This window comes from Micromys minutus (assembly GCF_963924665.1).
Source record: "Micromys minutus genome assembly, chromosome: 28".
Taxonomy (NCBI): Eukaryota; Metazoa; Chordata; class Mammalia; order Rodentia; family Muridae; genus Micromys; species Micromys minutus.
The window spans coordinates 15,703,583-15,723,358 of NC_137963.1; the positions used below are offsets into that span (position 1 = coordinate 15,703,583).

Genomic DNA, 19,776 nt, shown 5'->3' on the forward strand with positions numbered 1-19,776 from the left:
CTTGGTCCTTACAGCTAGGAAACCACATACCTTCCTCCCGAGGCTCTCTCAGCCCTCTCTCCCTCTCCCTCTCCCTCTCCCTCCCTCCCTCCCTCCCTCCCTCCCTCCCTCTCTCTCTCTCTCTCTCTCTCTCTCTCTCTGTCTCTCTCTCACTGTCTCTCTCTCTCCCTCCCTCCCTCCCTCCTCCCCCCTTTTTCTGTCAATAAGACCATAACATTTACTTAATGTGGTTTGTGCTCTTTGCTCAAACATCAATCTGAAGGACTCAGGGAGATTTCAGTGGCTTGTGGGAAGGCGATAGTGTCTAGGAGGATGGTTGGTGTACACAAGTCCCCCTGCCTCCCCACCAAAGGTTGTCCACTTTTGGCCACCTTGAGGGGTATTATCGGCCACCTGGGTTACAGTCAAGGCCAGCTTTGCAGCATTGGGCAGAGAACGCCCTCTGTTGATTTCTAAAGCTGCTGTCCTGGGCAGAACCTGAGTCCGGAGCTGAAATGGTTGTAGTTTTGGCTGGTCCTGTATTCCCTGGCTTGAGGGTACCTCCCTGTGTCTTTGAGGCCACCTGTAGGGTAAGTACCAGAGTCTGAGCCTGAGGGCAGACAGCAGAGAGGTGACTGCAGAAAGCAAGGGAAATTTGTGTCCTTGTTCCCCTTTCTGTACGACAACGAAAGTGCCGCTGAAGTGCGGTGGCTGCCTGGTTAATCAGGACAGGAGACTTGTTTGGCGGGAAGTTCCAGAGCTTGGAGCCTGCACCTAATGGGGGCCATGGTGCTGACCCATGAATGGTCACACAGAGTCAACTCAGGTCTCTCTTCCTCCCTTCATAAAGCCACCTGTGCCACAGAGTCTTGGGAGACCCATGGTGGCCTAATCCTAGTTACCGCCCAAGGCCTGTTTTCCAAAACCATTAGCATGTGAATTTGGAGGTTAGTTTTCTATATACTGCAATTTGGAGGACATAGTTATGCATTCCTTGGGCTCAAGGGCTAGGGAGTAACAGGAAGTGAAGACCCTAAAAGATGACAAAGGAACCACCAAGTACCGTTTTTGGAACCTGAAACCCCAAGAAGTCAGGACAACCTTTACAAAGGTCCTAAGATAGGACTGAGCCCAGTATCTTTGAGCTATTGAGTGGGCAGGAAGATGGAGGTGGGAGCGTCAGATAAAGCTCCCCCTCCAAATCATGGGGTAGCTTTCATATGCAAATACCACAGGAGGAACTAGCCCCAGGACCAACCGACCAGAGGTTGTTCAGCTGAGTGGATCATGGGAGCTAAATGGGACCACATCAGTGTGGCAGGAATGATTCAGATCTTAGTTCTGCTGCTTGTGAGTTGTGTAACCATCTGGGCCTTGGGGAAGCTCCGTGGTAGTTGGTGGTAGTGAGGTTCTGGTTTGAGCCCTGATTCATCCTTAGTGTCTGGAACAGCTCTGGAACAGTTAGTGACAAGAATGATTTGAGTGCACGTGACTTGACTTTGCCTACAAGGGGTATCACAAGAGCTACATCTCAAAGGCCACCACTAAAGACGCCAGGAGCTCTCCTCTGGGGGCGGGGGGGGGGGCTCACAGAACAGCATGCCTATGAGGTTGCTCCAACCACATTCAGAGTAGAGAGCAAAGACTGAGTGTTTTTCCTGCATGTTTGTATGTGTATGACGTGCTGGCCTCATGCCTGTAGAGGTCAGAAAAAGGCATTGGATCCTCTAGACTTGGAGTTATGGAAGGTTGTAAGCCACCATGTGGGTGCTAGGAACCAAACCCAGGCCCCCTGCAAGTACAAGCATTCAGTCACCTGCAGCCCCTCTACCTTGACTTCTTAAATGCTAGAATTACAGGTGTGCACCGCTCTATCTGGGTTCTTGATTTTTGTTTCTGTTATAAGGTTTAAAAAGCGTTATAGTAGCATATGTTAATTCTGCACAGTAATGGGTTTTCCTACTGTGCCGGCTGGTCTCATGTCATCTTGTCACTTGAAGTAGAGTGATCTGAAAGGAGGGGACCTTTAATTGAGAAAAATGCCTTCATAAGATCCAGCTGTAAGCCATTTTCTTAATTAGTGATTGATGGAGGAGGGTCCAGCCCATTGTAGGTGGTCCTGGGCAGGTGGTCCTGGGTTTTCTTAACAAGGTGAGCAGGCCATGGGGAGCAAGCCAGTAAGCAACACCCCTCTAGGGCCTCTTCATCAGCTTCTTCTCCAGGTTTCTTCCCTGTTTGAGTTCCTCCCATGGCTTCTTTTGGTAATAAGCAGTACCATGGAAGTGTAAGTCAAGTAAGCCCTGTCTTCTCCAGCTTGCTTTTTGGTTGTGGTGTTTCACCACAGCAATAGAACTATGACTCCCCAAGACACCGTGACATTTTCACATATACACGTGCATGATGCGCTTTGATCATATTTACCTGAACTCTTCCCCTCTTGTGCCCCCTCCCACTTTTACTAGTCTCTTTTCTCTTCCCAACCAGCCCCACCCACGAATGCCCACTATGGAGGCCGTAGCTTTACCTCGGGAAGGTCATCTGTAACGATGTCTCTCACCCGTCGTTCACTGTTTCAGCTCAGTGTCAGGCTAACTGGCTAGCAAGATCTCCCACCCCCACCCCGGATTCTTCTGTCCCTGCTACTCTGCAGCTCCGAAGTCACAGGCACACACCACCACACACAGCTTTGTATATGGGTGCTGGGTACCAGCACTCCGTTCCTCATGCTTACACAGAAAGTGCTTTATCCACTAAGCCATCCCTGCAGCCTCTGAGTTGAACAGGATCTCCTGTAGCCAAGGCTGGCTGTGGCTTTCACCTCCCAGTACTGGGACTGCAGGAATTTGCCACATACCTGACCTCCTCTTCCTCTTCTTCCTCCTCCTCCTCTTCTTCCTCCCTCTTCCTCCTCCTCTTCCTTCTCTTCCTCCTCTTCTTTCTCCTCTTCCTCTCTTCCTCCTCCTCCTTCCTCCTCTTCCTCTTCCTTCTCTTCCTCCTTCTCCTCCTCTTCCTCTTCTTCCTCCCTCTTCCTCTTCCTCCTCCTCTTCTTCTTTTCCTCCTCATCCTCCTCTTCTTTCTCCTCTTCCTCTCTTCCTCCTCTTCCTCTTCCTCCTCTTCCTCTTTCTTCTCTTCCTCCTCCTCTTCCTCCTCTTTTTCCTCCTCCTCTTCTTTCTCCTCTTCCTCTTTTTTCTCCTTTTCCTCTTCCTCCTCCTCCTCTTCCTTCCCCTCCTTTTTTTTTTTTCCTCTTAAGGAACTGCTGTACAGTTTTCCACAGCAGCTGTGCTGTTTTATCCCCTCCATCGCCCACAAGGACCCAGTGTCTCTTCTCTATTTGTGAGTAATCAGTCACCCTAACACAGGTCAGCCTCTCCCTCGTCTGTCTCCACCACGGACCTTTATGTGACACCTTAGCAGAGTGATGACAGTGCCGGAGGTCACAGCTGGGACACGGCAGAGTTGAAGCAAGGCCAGTCTGTCTCTTTCCAAGCACTCTAGTCTCACCATCACCTTGTCCCACCGCCCCACTGTGAGGTGGCACACTTAGGACGCCTCTAGAGAACCTCGGTCCAGAGAAGGGCTTGTTCTGACACACTCCAAGAGGTGTGTAAAAGGGTAAGGAGGGGTGTGTGCCTCTCTAGCTAGAGGGACTGAGATAGGATTTTTAGAAGAGACTGGGGATGGCCTTGGGGGGAGCAGTAGGCAGAAGGGGCAGGTGATGGCGGCTGTGAAGAAGACGGTTTGAGGGAACAAGACCAGTCCTAAGTGCTGCGGTTCGGTTGTGCAGCCGTGTCCTGAGATGCAGGCTGGGAGAACAGTGTGTGAGCATGTGTCCCACAAACTGTGTGGGAAATAAAACAAATGGGTCCCAGGTTTGCAGAGAGCCTTGGCAAGGTCCTGGAAGGGAAAAGGACCGGACTCTTTTAAAGGAAGGAAAGGAATCGGCTCAGGATGAGCCAGAAGAGCCCTGGAGCCAGCGAGGCTGTGGCTGGTTGTAGTTAAGGTAAACTGGAACCAGTCCCGTGGGAAAGTTCCTGACTCGGCCGGGGTAGCGCACCCTGCTCCCCCTTATGCATGCATCCAGGCTGAGAGAGCCCCTGCATCTTGGAAGCAGCTTGCAGTGAAACCAGCAGCCATGTTGCCCTGGCCTGGGATGCAACCAGACGGGAGGCAGGCAGAGCAGGAAGGCATGTGGTTGGGACTGACAGCGAGGGTTCCTGGTGCTCTCTGAGTAAAAGGAAAGAGCAGGAGGTTTGCAGACCTTTCTCTGGGCTAGGTATCCCTTCACTGACTTGGGGAGCAGGCTGAAGTGGGGTCTCTCTGTTCCGGTGCTCTGTGTGTAAAAGCGTGATGCTTATAGTCTTGGCTCGTCTGTAGCAGACAAGTCCCAGAGACTGGGGTTCTCCACGCATGTCGTATTTCCGTCTCAGTCTGTGTGTGAGAGAGGCCATTCTGCTGACAGACAAGCAGCCTGCTGAATGGCTGTTTATCTCATGGCTGCAGCTTTAGGATTTCAGTGGGGTGTTGTGGAATCGCTTGGCTCAAAGGCCAGTGCTGTGCAGTCCTCGCAGACCGAGCCCCGGAGTATTGATGTATGCACTGAGGTGTGCAGGGGTGCGTGAGTGCACTGCCCCAGGACACGCTGCAGGTGAACGTCTGAGCAATTCTGCTTCCAGACTCCTCTCTACCCATTCTGTAAGCCCTGGCTCTGTCCCCCGGAGCTGACTTTCACATAGCTATAGGCACTGGGCTGACAGCGAGCGTCTTGGTCAGCATCTGTGACACACTCCACTGTGGTCACACCCGACAGCCTCTCCTATGAGATGAGCACTTAGCCTGCAGCTGCTTACAGCTCTTCAGACACAGAAGCAGCATGCACCAGCTTGGTCCGAAAGGAGCGGCGGTTTCAGGTTCAGCAGCACCAGGTTGAAGCCTGCTCCTGGGACCTTCTGTCACTGACTTTGAAGAAGCCATTTCAACCTAAGTGGAGTACTCAAGTGCCCTTGAGCATGACCTGAGGACCGTCCCGCCAGCCTGTATCCAGAAGAACCATGCACATAAGCTCAGGGCACCGTGCATGAGGCTGGAGAGATGGCCCAGTGGTTAAGAGCACCGACGGCTCTTCCAAAGGTCCTGAGTTCAATTCCCAGCAACCACATGGTGGCTCACAACCATCTACAATGTGATCTGATGCCCTCTTCTGGTGTGTCTACATAAAATTAATTAATTAATTAATTTTAAAAAGGGGCTCAGCACACAGTAGGGTGGTTTTAGAGGCGAGCACAAGAGGCAATAGTATAGGGCTGGTGGGTGTTGCCATCCTGTGGGTAGAAGGCCTTTTTAAAGTTAAAGAGGATGGAGGCCAAAGCTACCAGTAGTCTGCAGAGCCTGAAGATTTTAAGGAGAGAGCCACGGCGGAGCTTATCACAGAAGCGGGTTGGATGCGTGTCCGATGCCACCTGTCCGACCAAGCCGCCGAGAAGATAGGCTGAGGGGATGGAGGAGCCAGAATCCTAGTCCTCACCACAGCTCTGAAGGATGGCCTGAGTCAGACACTTCTGGATGACAGGAACTTACACATGAAGGGTAGTTACTGCTCAACTCAGCGGGATTGGTCAGGTAGCCAAGTGGGTGGCTTAGCCAGCAGGTGAGCATTTCTCTCCTCTTGCAGTTGACTTTTACTTCACACATGTTGCTTCATGGCTACAAGCGTGCAGCCATTGCTCCTGCCATCACAGCTCTGCTCCTCTGATTTTTAGAGTCAAGGCTTTTTCTGAGAATCACCACCAGGTAACCATGACTTGGCTAAAACTGACTCAGGACCTGACTAGGTTTCCCTGACAGGGAGCTGTGGAGCAGCCAGAGGGATGGTTGTTGACTTCAGGGGAAGCTACCCTGTTCTCAGGACAGATTCAGGACTCAACACTTGGCAGGATGGGCCTCCAGTAGCTCATGCTCCAGGCAGTTGCAGTGAGTCTCATCTTGCCCGTGAGACCTCTGCTCTGCCTCGCCCTGAGGGCACAACACGGGCCGGTCCTCACCCTTACTGATCTCAGCATTCCAACTCATCTCATGGGGAGCTCGAGAAACTGACCTGGCTTCTCTCCATCCACTCTGAATACAAGAAGCCTGCCGTCCCCTCTGGCTTGTTTGCCTCATGCTGTCACAGGCTAGCCCAGCCTTCTGCTCCTCCCTAGCGTGCTCCAGCCATATGGGACCTTTATATGACCCAGTGGCTGTACTGTACCTGTGTTCAACAGAACCTCTCAGGTGTGTTTCCCAGGGCTTTGCTAAGGCTGGCCTCTCAAGCCTCAGCACCAGACTTTGCAGAGGTGACTCCGTGAAGGTTCTTGAGATGGGGAACTGTCCTAGCTTATATGGGCAGCCCAGTGTCACCAGTGTCCTCAGAGGAGTTACAGGTGAGAGGAACAGCAGTATCAGGGGGAGCTCATGGGAAGGTGCTGAGCTAAGGTACAGGAAGTCCCTGGAGCCTCAGAAGGAAGATGGTTCGGTCCACACTGCCCGCTCTCAGGACTGCTTTCCACCCAGGCTTCTGACTTTTGACAGTTTGTTCCACAATGCTACAGTGCCCAGGCACCAGTGATTGCGAGAGGACAGCAAGGGAACAGGGACCTACCTGCATGGCTGTCACAGCAGGTCCCACTAGTCTCTAGGTGGGAACAGCTCCTAGGGAGAGTGGCTTTGGGTAAGACAGTTCCCAGGTGAGGTCTCAGTGATGAGCACCCCAGCCCTTGTCCCAGGGGAATTCATGCACCTTCCCAGGAGGCTCACATAACCCACACCTCCTTTTTCTGTTTAATTGCCTTGTGCTTTCAGAGGCATCTCCAGGGAGCCTGCCACAGTATCCTCTGGCTATGCCTGGCTCAGGCCTTGGGCAGACACGGGGTTCTCGGGGTACATGTTGGGGTGGAGGGACAGTACCAGGAAGGACATGAGACAGCCACAGTTACCACCGCTCAAGAAAATCGTTCCTGATTGTTCCTGCCTCTGGAAGCGGAGCTGGTGGCTTGCCTTATGAGGCCCTCCTGCAGGTAACAGTAGTCTGTGTTGCCTGGCTGCTCTCTGCGCACAAAGACTGACTCAGCTTTCAGTGCAGCTCTTTCCATCCCCCGCTTCTCAGCGAAGAAACTGAGGCACAGAAGGTGAAGCTCACACGCCTACCGAGCGTTATCAACTCCGATAGTCTGGCTGTGGCGCCAGCACGTGTCACCCCACAAATACACAAGCCTGTATGTGACTTGGGACCAGGGTTAACTCAAATCCCATCCAAGCCTCAGATGGGTTCTATAGCAGAACGGTGGAGCAGACCCTAAAGTATGAACTGCAGCTCCTGGGAGTCTGTAGAGCCCTGGGTCCAGGACCGCAGGTCTGTTTTTCTGATCCTTTATGGCCCTGTGCGTCCCCCTCTAGCTTGAGGAAGGCTAGCCTGAGCAGCTAGGGTCACTGTTGGGCCCTCCCCCAGCCCTCTTGCTGAAGAACAGGGATACAGGGTGCAGGAAGAGTGCCAATTTCCAGTGGCCGCACCTGGACCAGGCGTGGCCACAGCCAGATATAATTGGCCGATGTCAGCAGTTCTTCTTTCTGCACATGCAGAATGGAACCAGCCAGCAGCAGATCGTGTTTGTTGAATGCGTGCTATGACACGGACCAAAACTCTGTGTGACGCCAGGTCGGGGGTCTGTATGAAGTAGGCAGATACCGGCTTTGTCCTCATGTTCAGATAATGGGGCCGAGACACAGGGGGGTTCAGTGACTGCCCCGAGGGCATATACAGCTGGTACGGGCATGAACACTTCGCGCCCTGCTCCGTCTCCTCTGCATCCTCGGCCCAGGTGGATGCCGAAGTAAATACGGTGCTGGAGAAGAGGAAAAGACTCTTCCCGGTGGCTGGGCCAGAACACACTGCAACCGTTAGCCGAGTGACCTTGGAGAATAAGACAGCTTCTAGTCGGCGCTGGAGGGCTAGCTCAGTGGTTAGGAGCACTGGGTGCTCTTCCAGAGGTCCAGGGCTCAGTTCCCAGCACCCGTATGGCAGCTCACATCTGTCTGTAACTCTGATTCCTGGGGGTCAGGCACCCTCACAGGGAAACGCATGCAGGCAGAAACAGAACAAAACAAAAATAAATAAAAAAACGGTGTAGACAAAATAAAAAGAAATCACTAAGAGAGAGGGAGAGCTAAGCGAAGCTTGCCCCCATGATGCCTGAAGATCATGTCCGCTGTTTTCTAAGATGTTTTTATGTTGTCCTCTCTTGGGTCCCTTACCTTTTCATGAATCTTCTCTTGGTGGGGAGTGGGAGGCAGTGTCTCTCTGGGCTAGCTATCCTCACCTTTCCCTCCCCCATAAATCCTTGCATGCCTGGGCCACTTACTTTCCTATGCACCTCCGTCCCTCTGACTCACCTCCAAGGCTCATGTTTCTGACAGCCCTAACCATGTGCTGAATCTCCAGCCCCATGGAGACAGCACTTTCTCCAGAAAGTCCCCACCTCCCGCCTGCTTCCCTGTCTGGGCCTGTGTCTCTCTGTGGCCGTATGGCTGTTCCTTGTGCTCTGGTCCTTCTGCAAAGTGAAGATCTCTGACCCATTTCACCTCACTGTGATCCCTTCCTGAGCAGAGTAGTGTCCAGGCATCTCCCCTACAGTCCCCACATCCGCACCGAGACATACTGGGTCGGTAGGTAAGCCCTGGGTGTGCAGAATAGAGCGGAATTCAGCAAGCGCCGTGGCCTGTCGGAGCAGTGGTTGTATTGGAGACCCTGCAGAGGTGGGAGACTCCCCAGGGAAATAGCATCCCTCTGGGTCCCAATGGTAGTGGCCCCAAGATAAAACCAACCTTGATCTTGTGGAGGAAAGACAGGAATTAGCATTCGAGCTGAGCACGGAAACAAGAAGTCACCTTTGGCTAATTAGGTGGATGGGCTGGCTGTGTTCACCACTGGATGCACTTGGGGCTGATAGTGCTAAGGGGCCTTTGCAGGCCGTGCTTTGCTTTGCCTGCGGTTGTGTGGTGAACAGGGCAGGGCAGGGCTGAAGGAGGCAGGCCCTGGGGTTTTCTGTAAGGCTTTCCCCTGCACTTCTTTGTTGGTTAGGATCCAGTGCTTTTCAGGGCTTAGGGGGTTTGCGGTGTGCTGCCCTTCCCCCCACACCACGTCCTGGTTTCCTCCAGGTCAACGTACTTACCTCTTCTTATAGGTGAACCTGGTGCTGGGGGACGGCCGGTCCTTGGGCCTCACAATCCGAGGTGGAGCCGAGTACGGCCTTGGCATCTACATCACTGGTGTGGACCCCGGCTCTGAAGCAGAAAGCAGCGGCCTCAAGGTGAGGGAATGACGGGCTCTGGGCTGCACGTGTGGAGATGTGTGTAGGAAGGATCTTTGTTTCCGGTTTACTTCAGCGAAGCAGGCGGTGTCCCAGCTAAGGACTGGATCTCCTGGGGACCCCTCACTGGCTGCTGGGTCTCCAACGCTCCCACACAGGCCCGTCCAGCTCTTTTGAGGCTGATGTTTTTGCAAACACTGATGCTGTCTGAGATGGCCCTGACCTCTGGGGCTTGTTATGACACATACAGAGGGCAGGAGAAAGAAAGCCAGCTGTGAGCTGGCCTGTGGCTATAGGAGGCAGCTTTGGGACTAGCATCCAATCCAGACCTGAAGTTATTGACGTGACATAATTAATTCTAAGTGGACTGGAGTGCCCCGCACTTTTGAGAATCCATCTTTTCATGCTACCTGGTGGGGTGAGGTGGTGGAAGGTAGGTCTCAGAACAAGGCACTTGCCCACAGAGTCTTACCTGAATCCCAAAGCCCGGGTTGTAATGTGTGGTACTGAACACCCGATTGGGAGAACCAGCAACTTTCTTGTCAGAGAGCCAGAGACTGCACACGAGATCCTGGCTCAGGACCCAGATCCCCGTGACACACGACAGTATGTGTCTGAGCAGAAATGAATGCTGGGCTCACAGAGATGTGGAGTGCTGATAGTGGCCCAAGTGGCATTTGAGACAAGCTTTGGGGACCAGAGAGATAGATGGTTGAAACAAGGTGGGGAGAAATGGGATGCGGCACATGTGCGTACACACACACACACACATCTCAGATCCACAGACCCAAAACCCTAACATGGCAAATAGACTGTCATAAATGAGAAGAGGCAAAGATAGGCTTTGGGGAGGCGTGGGGTGTTTGGGAAGTGCTCTGGCTCCAGTGGAGAAAGGCAGTACAGTTTCCCAGCTCTATTCCTTTCCTTTGTGACCCTGTGACCTTGGAGTCTCCTCCACCTGCCCAAGCCACCTTATCTCTGTCTAGGAACCTTCCTGCCGCAGGGATAAGAGAAAATAAAACTAACAGCATTATTAGTTCTTGTGGCCAACCTAGGCAGAGTCAGTGGGTGTCCCTGTAAAACTCACACTTCCACATCCTCACCTCCTCGTTGTTGGGGTCAGGAGGTGGGACCCTTGGAACATGGAGATTATGGGGGTGGAGCACGTGTGCTACCAGTGACCTTGTAAGGAGGCCCCAGACAGGCGACAAAACAGTAAGATGCCACCTGTGACCCAGCCAGAAGGTCCTCACAGGCGCAGAATCCGCTGGCGTTTTGATGTTGAGCTGCCCTGCTCCGGAACCGTCAGCAGTAGCCTGCGCATAAGCCATCCCGTCTGTGGGACTTCGGTGCAGCATCTGTCACCATTGCTTTATGGAGAAGGGATCTCCCAGAGTCCACCCCAGCCCTGCCCAAGGATTTATAGGCAGCTAATGTTTTGATGCAACTACTATCTAAGTTGCATATGTAAATAAATCTACTCTGCACCTGTACGTGTAATGAAACTCACTGGGTCTCTCTCTCTGTCTCACACACACACACACACACACACACACACACACACACACATATACGGGGGGTGGGTGGTGAACACTGACCTCCAGGAGTTACGCTCAGTTGGGAAGAAGGGCAGCAAACAACACTATGTTCATTTAGTTGGAAAGAAGGCAAAGAAGCCGGATCTTGTAAAAAAAAAAAAAAAAGTTCCCCTTTCCAGAGTGTGTCAGGTGGTTGCAGGCCCTGGGGGTAATTTGCTTGCAAATCGCCCACCTTCGGTTTGGTCCTTTAACAGGTCCTCAGCAGTGAGGCGCTTGATGGTGGCCACCTCCTTCCCTCCTCACAGGCCCCTTGCCTGTGCCGACACCTGCCCACACACGCCTGGGCATCCAGCACTGATTAGTTCTGTTTATTGCAGTGCTCTTCCCGTGGAATTAGGCATATTGAAACTGAATAAAGGGCCTGCTTGTGTGGGCGGTGGCGCCAGAACAGGCTTTATGTGTAAATAGCGCTCCGTGCTGCGGTGCAGCGGTGCACGCCGCCTTCCACGGGGTTTCCAGCTGTTCAGCCCACTTAGCTTCCAGGACCCAGTATGAATCCAGAGAGGGGGCAGGACGCCCGGGCCCTGAGTGGAAGAAAACTCTTGGGAGGTCAGCCAGGTCCCCAGCATTTACCCCAGGGCTGGTCCCTTGCAGCTTGAAATTTGCCTACCTTCCCAGCAGGGTCAGCCCCTCCCCCCTTTACAGTTTATCTTTGGGTTCCTCTTATTCCTTTGCACTGCCCCCCCCCCATACCCAGCCATTCTGTCTCCAGTCCTCCCAAAGAGCCAAGGCTAAGCCTCCTTTGTTCCCTTAGGGACAGCCTATATTGAATGGCGTTCAGAAGCAATCGTAATAGCTAATAGCGGGCGCCATTCGTTAAGGGTTATTCTGAGTGAGACACGGTGTAACGTTTAGATACATCTGCCTGTATTTAATCCTTTGTGTAGCCCCGTGGGGGTGGGATGGGGAGCAACTGAAGTTCAGAGAAATGCACCAACTTGGCAAGGGCCACACAAGGATCCCAGCGCTGGCCCTTCGGACCCTCGTACCTACCTACTTTGTTCTGCTGTTGTTTTATGATTCTCACTGGACCAAGAAAGGAAGGAAGGAAGGAAGGAAGGAAGGAAGGAGGGAGGGAGGGAGGGAGGGAGGGAGGGAGGGAGGGGGACATAAAGGTCTTGATGTCTGCTAGAAATTGCTGTACCTCCAAAGCCCTTTGAGATTGACCCAACTGCATGGCTTCTGCTGAGTCTGTCCCGGCTGCCAGTCCGCTGCTTTCTCACCATGGGGACTAGGTTGCCATCCTAGCTCGGATCCTTGGAAGAGGACCTTTGCTCCTGGGAACGTCCCACTTGTGGGGCCTCTTATGGCTTTGTCGTATGTCTGGAGTAAAAAGCCTATCTCGGTGACAGGGGATGGCCCCACTCTTTGCAGGACTGTCCAGGAACCTGGGCTGTGTGTTGCCTTTGTGAGGCCGGGCTGAGCCCTCTACAGACTAGCCTCTGTTGGGCTAAGCTCTGTCCACCTGCACTTTCTGGATAGAGTTCCCAGAGCCACACCCTATGCTGGGTACCCACCAGGTGGCAGGAAACCCGCTTGCACCATTCACTCAGACCTACCCCCCCCCACTCTGCATAGCGTGGTGGGACCTCTGGTCCCATGCATGTCAGAAGTATGTGTCTGACCAAGTGTTCTAGTTCCCAGCTGCGAGGTGGTAGAACCTCGGTTGTACTTCTCTCTCATGCCCTACCCACAACAGAGCAGCTACACAAAGTTGGTGCTCAGGCAATGGCTCCCTGACTGAAGGAAAAACTGTGCCCAGGGCAGGACCTGCCCAAGCTCTGATCTTGAGCCTCCCTTCCCTTGCGTCCCATCTTGAACAGGGCAGCGCTGGCACGTCGGTGGAAATAGTATAAGAGGCTCTATTTGTATGTTTTCTCGTGGCTATGACCAAATATCTGCAAAAGCAATTTAGGAAAGGGCTTATTGTATCTCACGGTGTGAGGATACAGTCTATTTATCATGGTGGGCAGGACGTGGCAGCAGGAGTGTGAGGCAGCCAGTCACATTGCGCATGCGGGATGTGACTGAACTCTAGCCCATGGAGTGACATCACTCACACTTAGGGTGAAAGGTCAGTTAAACCTTTCTGGAACCACCCTTCTAGACTCCCAGCCGTATGTTTTCCTGGGATTCTAAATCTAGTCAAGGTGACAAGATTAATCACCCATCATAGTAAACCAGCCTACTGTTCCCTGCTCCTCGGTGCTGATTGCACTGTGACCACAGTGAGGCTGGTCACAGCAGGCGCTCCCGGAGTGTTCCACAGCTACTCTTTGGTTCTGCCCTAGAAGGCAGGTGGAAGAGACTGGTTCATGCTCAGATCTCCGCCTCCAACCTCACTCACACCTGAGAAAGAAGAAGGGAAAAAGCAAGCTTGAGGGGAGTCCTGAGGTCTGGGCTCCCACAAGACCCCACCCACCACTCACTGTGACATTGCCTGCTGTGTCCCATGTCCCATCCCCTCAGTTGGGGGCAATCATGCTGGAGCAGAGGAACCTGACAGACCCCGTGGTTGCTGTCTCCTCCCCCTTGGTAAGGGAAGGGTGTAGTTATGTTTGTTCAGTGAAAATCCTTCAGATAGACATTGTACTACATCCTTCTGGGGACTGAACTTGGCCAGGTGTTAAAAGAAAGATGCAGCAGAGGACATCTTGGTACCCCAGAAATACCATTGGATCATATTGTGATCAGAGTAAAAATAACACAAACACCGTCTTCACGTCTGTATAATTCCTGATTGGGGAGAAAAAGCCTCTGCTCAAAAGAGCATAATGTGGCGAATTCCTTGGCGGTGCTAAGGAATTATAGCTGGTGCTGTGGCAGTTGTAATTAAGATGACAGAAACAATCTTCTAATATTTATATAACTCTTGAGCATCTAAGAACATTTTGCAAACACTGGTCTCCCATTCCACAACTTCACATGAATGGATCGACTTCTCCAATGACACGAAGTATTCACACTTAGGAAAGAAAAATAGACAATGTCTGTACCCAAGATATGTGTCAAAGAAATTAAGTTTGCAGCTAAAAGCCATCCAGAAAAAGAAAACCCAAACCTACACTCTCTCACAAGTGACAGATAGCAAGAGGTTGAGTAAGAAGTATTGTATAGTCTCCCCCTGAAAATAAATGAGGTGATATGTCCTAACTTATTTTTTGAAGCCAACGAGTTGTACTACTATGACCGGGCAAAATTAGTACCAGGAAAGAAGATGACTGAAGGTACAAACGTCCCTCAGAGCACAGCATCCATGACTGTAGGTACCAACACCTCTCAGAGCACAGCATCCATGACTGTAGGTACCAACACCTCTCAGAGCACAGCATCCATGACTGTAGGTATCAACACCTCTCAGAGCACAGCATCCATGACTGTAGGTACCAACACCTCTCAGAGCACAGCATCCATGACTCTAGGTACCAACACCTCTCAGAGCACAGCATCCATGACTCTAGGTACCAACACCTCTCAGAGCACAGCATCCATGACTGTAGGTACCAACACCTCTCAGAGCACAGCATCCATGACTGTAGGTACCAACACCTCTCAGAGCACAGCATCCATGACTCTAGGTACCAACACCTCTCAGAGCACAGCATCCATGACTGTAGGTACCAACACCTCTCAGAGCACAGCATCCATGACTCTAGGTACCAAAACCTCTCAGAGCACAGCATCCATGACTCTAGGTACCAACACCTCTCAGAGCACAGCATCCATGACCAACACCGGAAAGAGAACAAACAGCAGCAAATTCACTATTATTTGAAGGCTGGAAAGGCAAGCTGGTGGGTAAAGGGCTTTTGCATGAGTGTAAAGACAGGAGCTGGATTCCCAGCACATACATAAATGCCATAAATGCCTCAGATGTGGTGGCCACCTATAATCTTAGCATCAAGGAGGCAGAGACAGAGGTCCCCAGAGCAAACTGGCCAATCTGGACTAGCCAGATCAGTGTGCTGTAGGTTCAGGTGAAGGATCCTGCCATAATATTTAAGGTGGAGAGAAATCACATAAGAGAAATCACATTGGTGTCCTCTGATCTCCAGATGTGCATGAATACATGTATACCCACACATATGTGTATGTACACACACACACACACACACACACACACACACACACACTTAACGTCTTAAGATAATGCATCCAGCAGACATGGATTTTGCAGTTTCATTCACTGAAGACCCACGTGCCTTCACCCAAGACTGAAGAAAGCTACCACTGCCTAGAACACCTAGTTCAGCAGCATTCTAGAAGTTGTAGTCAGTTCGGTAAGTTGAGAAAAAGAAAAGAAGAAATGAGGCTCTGTTCTCAGAGGATCATCTACATAGAAGGTACCAAAGAATCTACAAAAGAGCCCCTGGAACAGACAGATTGAGCAGGGAGAAAGGATGCAAGGTCAGCCCACAGAAATTAGCTGCTGCCAGACCTGCGTGCCCAACACTGTGGAGGCAGAGGCAGAAGGGTCTCTAATGTGAGGCTAGTTTGGATGAGGTAACAGTTCTCAAGTCAGCCTGTGCGAAATAGAATAACCCCGTCCCCTGCCAAAATGCACTGAGCACCAATCCCACGAGGATGGTCCTCCCGTCCTCTCCATAGGTGGCCCTCAAGCTGTCAGGGATCTTTGTGCAGCCAGTGGGCATCAACTTTAAATGGATAACAACAGAAAATGAACAGAGGCTAGCGGAGTCTCACGTAGCGATGGTAGTTTTCAGCCTCTGGCTCGAGACCTTTCTGGAGAGGCAGAAAGACTTTCTCAAGCGTCGTACATCAGACCTCCTGTATATCACACATTATGGTATGATTCATAACGGGAGCAAAATTACAGTCATGAAATAGCAACAAAAGTAATTTTTGTCTGGGGGGGGGGTCACCACAAGATTGAGGTGGCTTACTGAAGGTTCGAAGCATCAGGCAAATTGAGAGCCATTGTTCTAGAAGCCTTCATAAGCCAAAGTGTGAACAACCTTAGGCTAGGAAAACCTGGCCCAGAAAAGAAGGAGCGGTGCCAGTGCTGGATAAAGACCCTAAAGACACACTTTCTCCGGCCAGGCTGTTCCTCCTAATGTTCCCACAACCTCCCAAGACAGTGCCGGGAGGAGAGCAGGCCGGGAACAGGGACCTGGGCCTGGGAATGCGGTGCAGCTTCAATCCATAACTCCAGTTCTCTCTTCCAGCAGAGGAGGCTGCTCGGAGGTCACAGAGGTCATAGGAGCATAAAAAAGTGGAGGCGGGGGTGGGGGGACCCTGTGATGCTCCAGTGCACACAGAGGAGTGGGACCCATAGAGGACACGCAGCATGTGTGTGCAGGGCACAGTGCCCTTAGCTGTGCTCAGAGAGGGGCTAGAGGCAGAGATGCCTCATACAAAGGGAGAGTCCACAGTGGTCAGGACCCTGAGCCATGTGAGGGGGTGGGGGTGAGGAAGAGAGGGAACCAGGCCAGAGGCACAAAAGGGGGGATAATCAAATCATGTAAGAGGAGCCTCTAGGGGACCAGCAGCTCAGACCCTGGGTCAGAGAGTTCAGAAGAGAGTTGACCCTGTGACAGTTTGGGGCTGAGGGGAAACCTGGAGGCCAGGTCTGCTTTGATATGTTAAATAGTCACCTCAGCAGGTGTCCCCCCCCCCCACCTCTGTGGTTTGAAACTTAACTGTGGGGAAGGTCTAAGATGGGTCTGTAGTTTTCTCTAAATGGTTTTATTTCAGGTGTGTGGACACATGTCTTTTATCCCAGTTACTTTAGAGGCTGAATAAGGGAAAGGACTAATTTGAAGCCAGTCTTGGCTATGTGCTGAAACCTTTTCTTTGTGTGGGTAGTGATGGTGATGGTGGTAGTGGTGACTATGGTTATAGTGGTGACTGTGGTGATAGTGGTGGTAATGGTGGTGACAGTGGTGGTGGTAGTGAAGGTGGTGATGGAGGTGGAAGTGGTGGTGGAGGTGGTAGTGGTAGTAGTAATGGTGGTGGTGGTGGTGGTGATGGAGGTGGTGATGGTGGTAATAGTGGTGGTGGTAGTGATAGTGGTGGTGATGATGGTGGTGATGTGGTGATGATGGTAGTAGTAGTAATGGTGGTGGTGGTGGTGGTGGAGGTGATGGTGGTGGTGATGGTGGAGGTGTTGATGGTGGTGGTGGTGATGGTAGTAGTAATGGTGTTGGTGGTGGTGATGTGGTGGTGATGATGGTGGTAGTAGTAATCGTGGTGGTGGTGGTGGAGGTGGTGGTGGTGGTGATGGTGGAGGTGTTGATGGTGGTGGTGGTGGTGTGTTGATGGTGGTGGTAGTAGTAATGGTGGTGGTGGAGGTGGATATTCTCATGTAACCCACGTTGACCTCAGACTACTATGTAGGAAAGATGGCCTTAAAGTTTTAGCCCTGTCATAATCCTGAGTGCAGGGACCACAGGCCTGTACCACACCCCCATTAGGCATTGCTGAAGATCCAGCCCAGGGTTTAGTGTCTGCTACATAAGCATTCTACCATCTGAAACTACATCCCTAGCCTGTCCAGCTGCCAGAAGGCAAAGGCATGCTAAAGGAGGATTTTTTTTTAAGGTAAGTAAATGAAGTAGTCGGTGTGCACAGGAGAATGGGGTGGGTATTCGTGGGTCTGGTCCTGCACTGATGCGACTGTAGAAAAGACTAAGTAAACAAATCCAGGAGGGCCAAGGGACACTTAACCATTTATAAGCAGTGGTACAGAGAACCTACTGATCTAAACCTTTCTGTGGGCAGAAAGAGAGGTGTATTGGGGAGTCCCACGGCCATGGGAGTGGGGAATACAGAGTGAAGAGCTAACTACTAGTGGAAAAGCAGGCAGATTCATATGACAGTCACGAGGGCAACGATCCAGGCTGAAACAGGCTGCTCAGACTGCCCTTGCCAGAGGTTCTTGACGGTTGGGGGAAGGTTAAGGGGGGGTTCCTGGAGGAGGAAGAGTGGATGCTGGGAAAAAGAAGCCACCTCGAGAGATCTTGGGTGTCTACTAAACAGAAACCTTCAGGCATGGTTGCCAGATAACAACCTTCAGTTTACCTGGCCAGGGTCCTTCCATTTAGGAAAGCGTCACCAGCTCTAGTCCTCTTGCAGGGATGGGGGCCTTGGTCATATCCGTGACAGCCTAGGGATGTGCAGTGGAAAATTATGGCAGAGCATCACATTGTAGACACCACCGCTCTTGGAAGAAGCACCAGTAGGAATGAAAAAGTTCAGATGCCAGGCTGTGTTTCTTCAGGTCATTCCTACCAGCGTGTTGAGGGAGGTGGGCAACGAGAGAAACGTGGAGGAGAAATAAATACACCGACCACAGACCTCCCTCTGAGCCGGATGTAACTGTCAGAACACGGTTGTGCTTTCTAGTTGCAGAAATAGTCTTGGTAGCTGTAGAGAAGAGAAAGCATGTCCCAGCCACGGCCGCAGAGGACTCCATCTTTCTTCTTTCCTACCTGGCCACTCCTTCTGACCCGACATAGGTCAGAAGAGCCAGGGCAGCCCAAATACTCTGAGAGGCAGATCTGGGCAGGGCACCCTGCTGAGTCCTGAACAGTCTCAGTGGTAGACAGCCAGCCCGTCAGCCTTCATTAAAGGTCAGCAAACTGAAGCTCAGAGAGATCAGCGTTGGCTCAAGGTCACACAAGAGAGTGTTAGTGGTACCCTGATGTCTGTTCATCTGGCTGGGAACCACCAAGCCAGCCTAGAACCCTACATATCGGTGACAATAAGTAAAAACCTCCCCAGCACTCAGCTGTGCCCTTCTGCCCTGTCCCCGCCTTCGACACACCTACAGCTAGTCCTGATTCCTGCCTGCCTCCCTTCAGGTTTGGGACCTGGAGACTTCTAATAGTTCAGACTACGGGCAGTGAACGTCTGGTGGAAAAGGCAGAAAGAAGGACAGCGTGAGGAAGGAACAGTCTTGTCTTTTTCAGACGCGTAACAACGGCCAGCATGTGGAGAGAGCTCCTTTGTGCCAGACACAAGGCTCAGCACTACTCCGTCTGTGGCGAATCCTCTAACCCCGTGAGGCACTGACTTACAAGGTCACAAAGCTAGTGGGTATAGGAGCTGGGACTGGAAGGGATACACGACCCAATCCTGAAAATCTGGCTCCCATTGCTTCCCTCTTCAAGCCTTCTAGGTTGTTCCAACAGCATGCACCATGGTTCCTTTTTGAAGTGCTTCTCAGAGGAAGAACAGGAGGCAGGACTTTCTATTGCAGAGGGCTGAGTTTGTTTCTCCATGAACGCGTGGAGTGTCTGTGGTGTTTCCGCCTCAGGCTTCCCTGTGTCAGTCTCCAGTCTCCCCAGGGAGACTACCGGCATCTTCGTGGCTGTGATAGATAGAAAAGTGACCCTCACCAGCCACGCCCCTCCAGGTGCCTCCTCTGAGTCATCTCAGTTGACCTCAGGCAGTTCTCAGGAGGACAGGATGGCCCTGGCCTCATTTTACAAGATCTAGCGGCTTGCCCTGAGCTCATTTCAAACCAGTGACTGGGGCTAGCAGGAGCAGGTCCCAGAGGCTCCGCCCACAGGAAACCCACTTCCACAGGAAAGGCTCCAGGTCACATTTTATTACCTTGAGCGTGGCATTGACCCGTTTCTCTGAATCCAGACTCACTCCCAATGGCAGCAGGCCATCTGTCAGCACATTTGTGTCAGTGTGACTGTCCTGCCCTGTACCCTGTGGCCCCCGCAAGGAAGAAGGCTGACTTGCCACTTAGCCTCTGCACAGTGCCAGCCCTGAGCGGAATGGGAACCTGAGGCAGACATGGTCAGGTGTCTGTCGTACCTCCAAGGACAGGGCCTGGCTCAAGTGTTTTGCTTTGGCTTTTGTTCTTGATTTTATTTTCTTTATATAAA

The 19,776-nt window shown here is 52.0% G+C and overlaps 1 protein-coding gene across 5 annotated transcripts in view; it reads left to right on the plus strand.

The window, feature by feature from the left end:
• Window positions 1-19,776, plus strand: part of WHRN (whirlin) — an 83,241-nt gene that overhangs the window by 27,139 nt on the left and 36,326 nt on the right. For all 5 annotated transcript variants that reach the window (XM_080940257.1, XM_080940254.1, XM_080940256.1 and 2 more), the window contains exon 3: window positions 9,192-9,317. In XM_080940257.1, coding sequence (XP_080796383.1) covers window positions 9,192-9,317 — 126 coding nt within the window. The remainder of the gene's footprint in view (window positions 1-9,191; window positions 9,318-19,776) is intronic.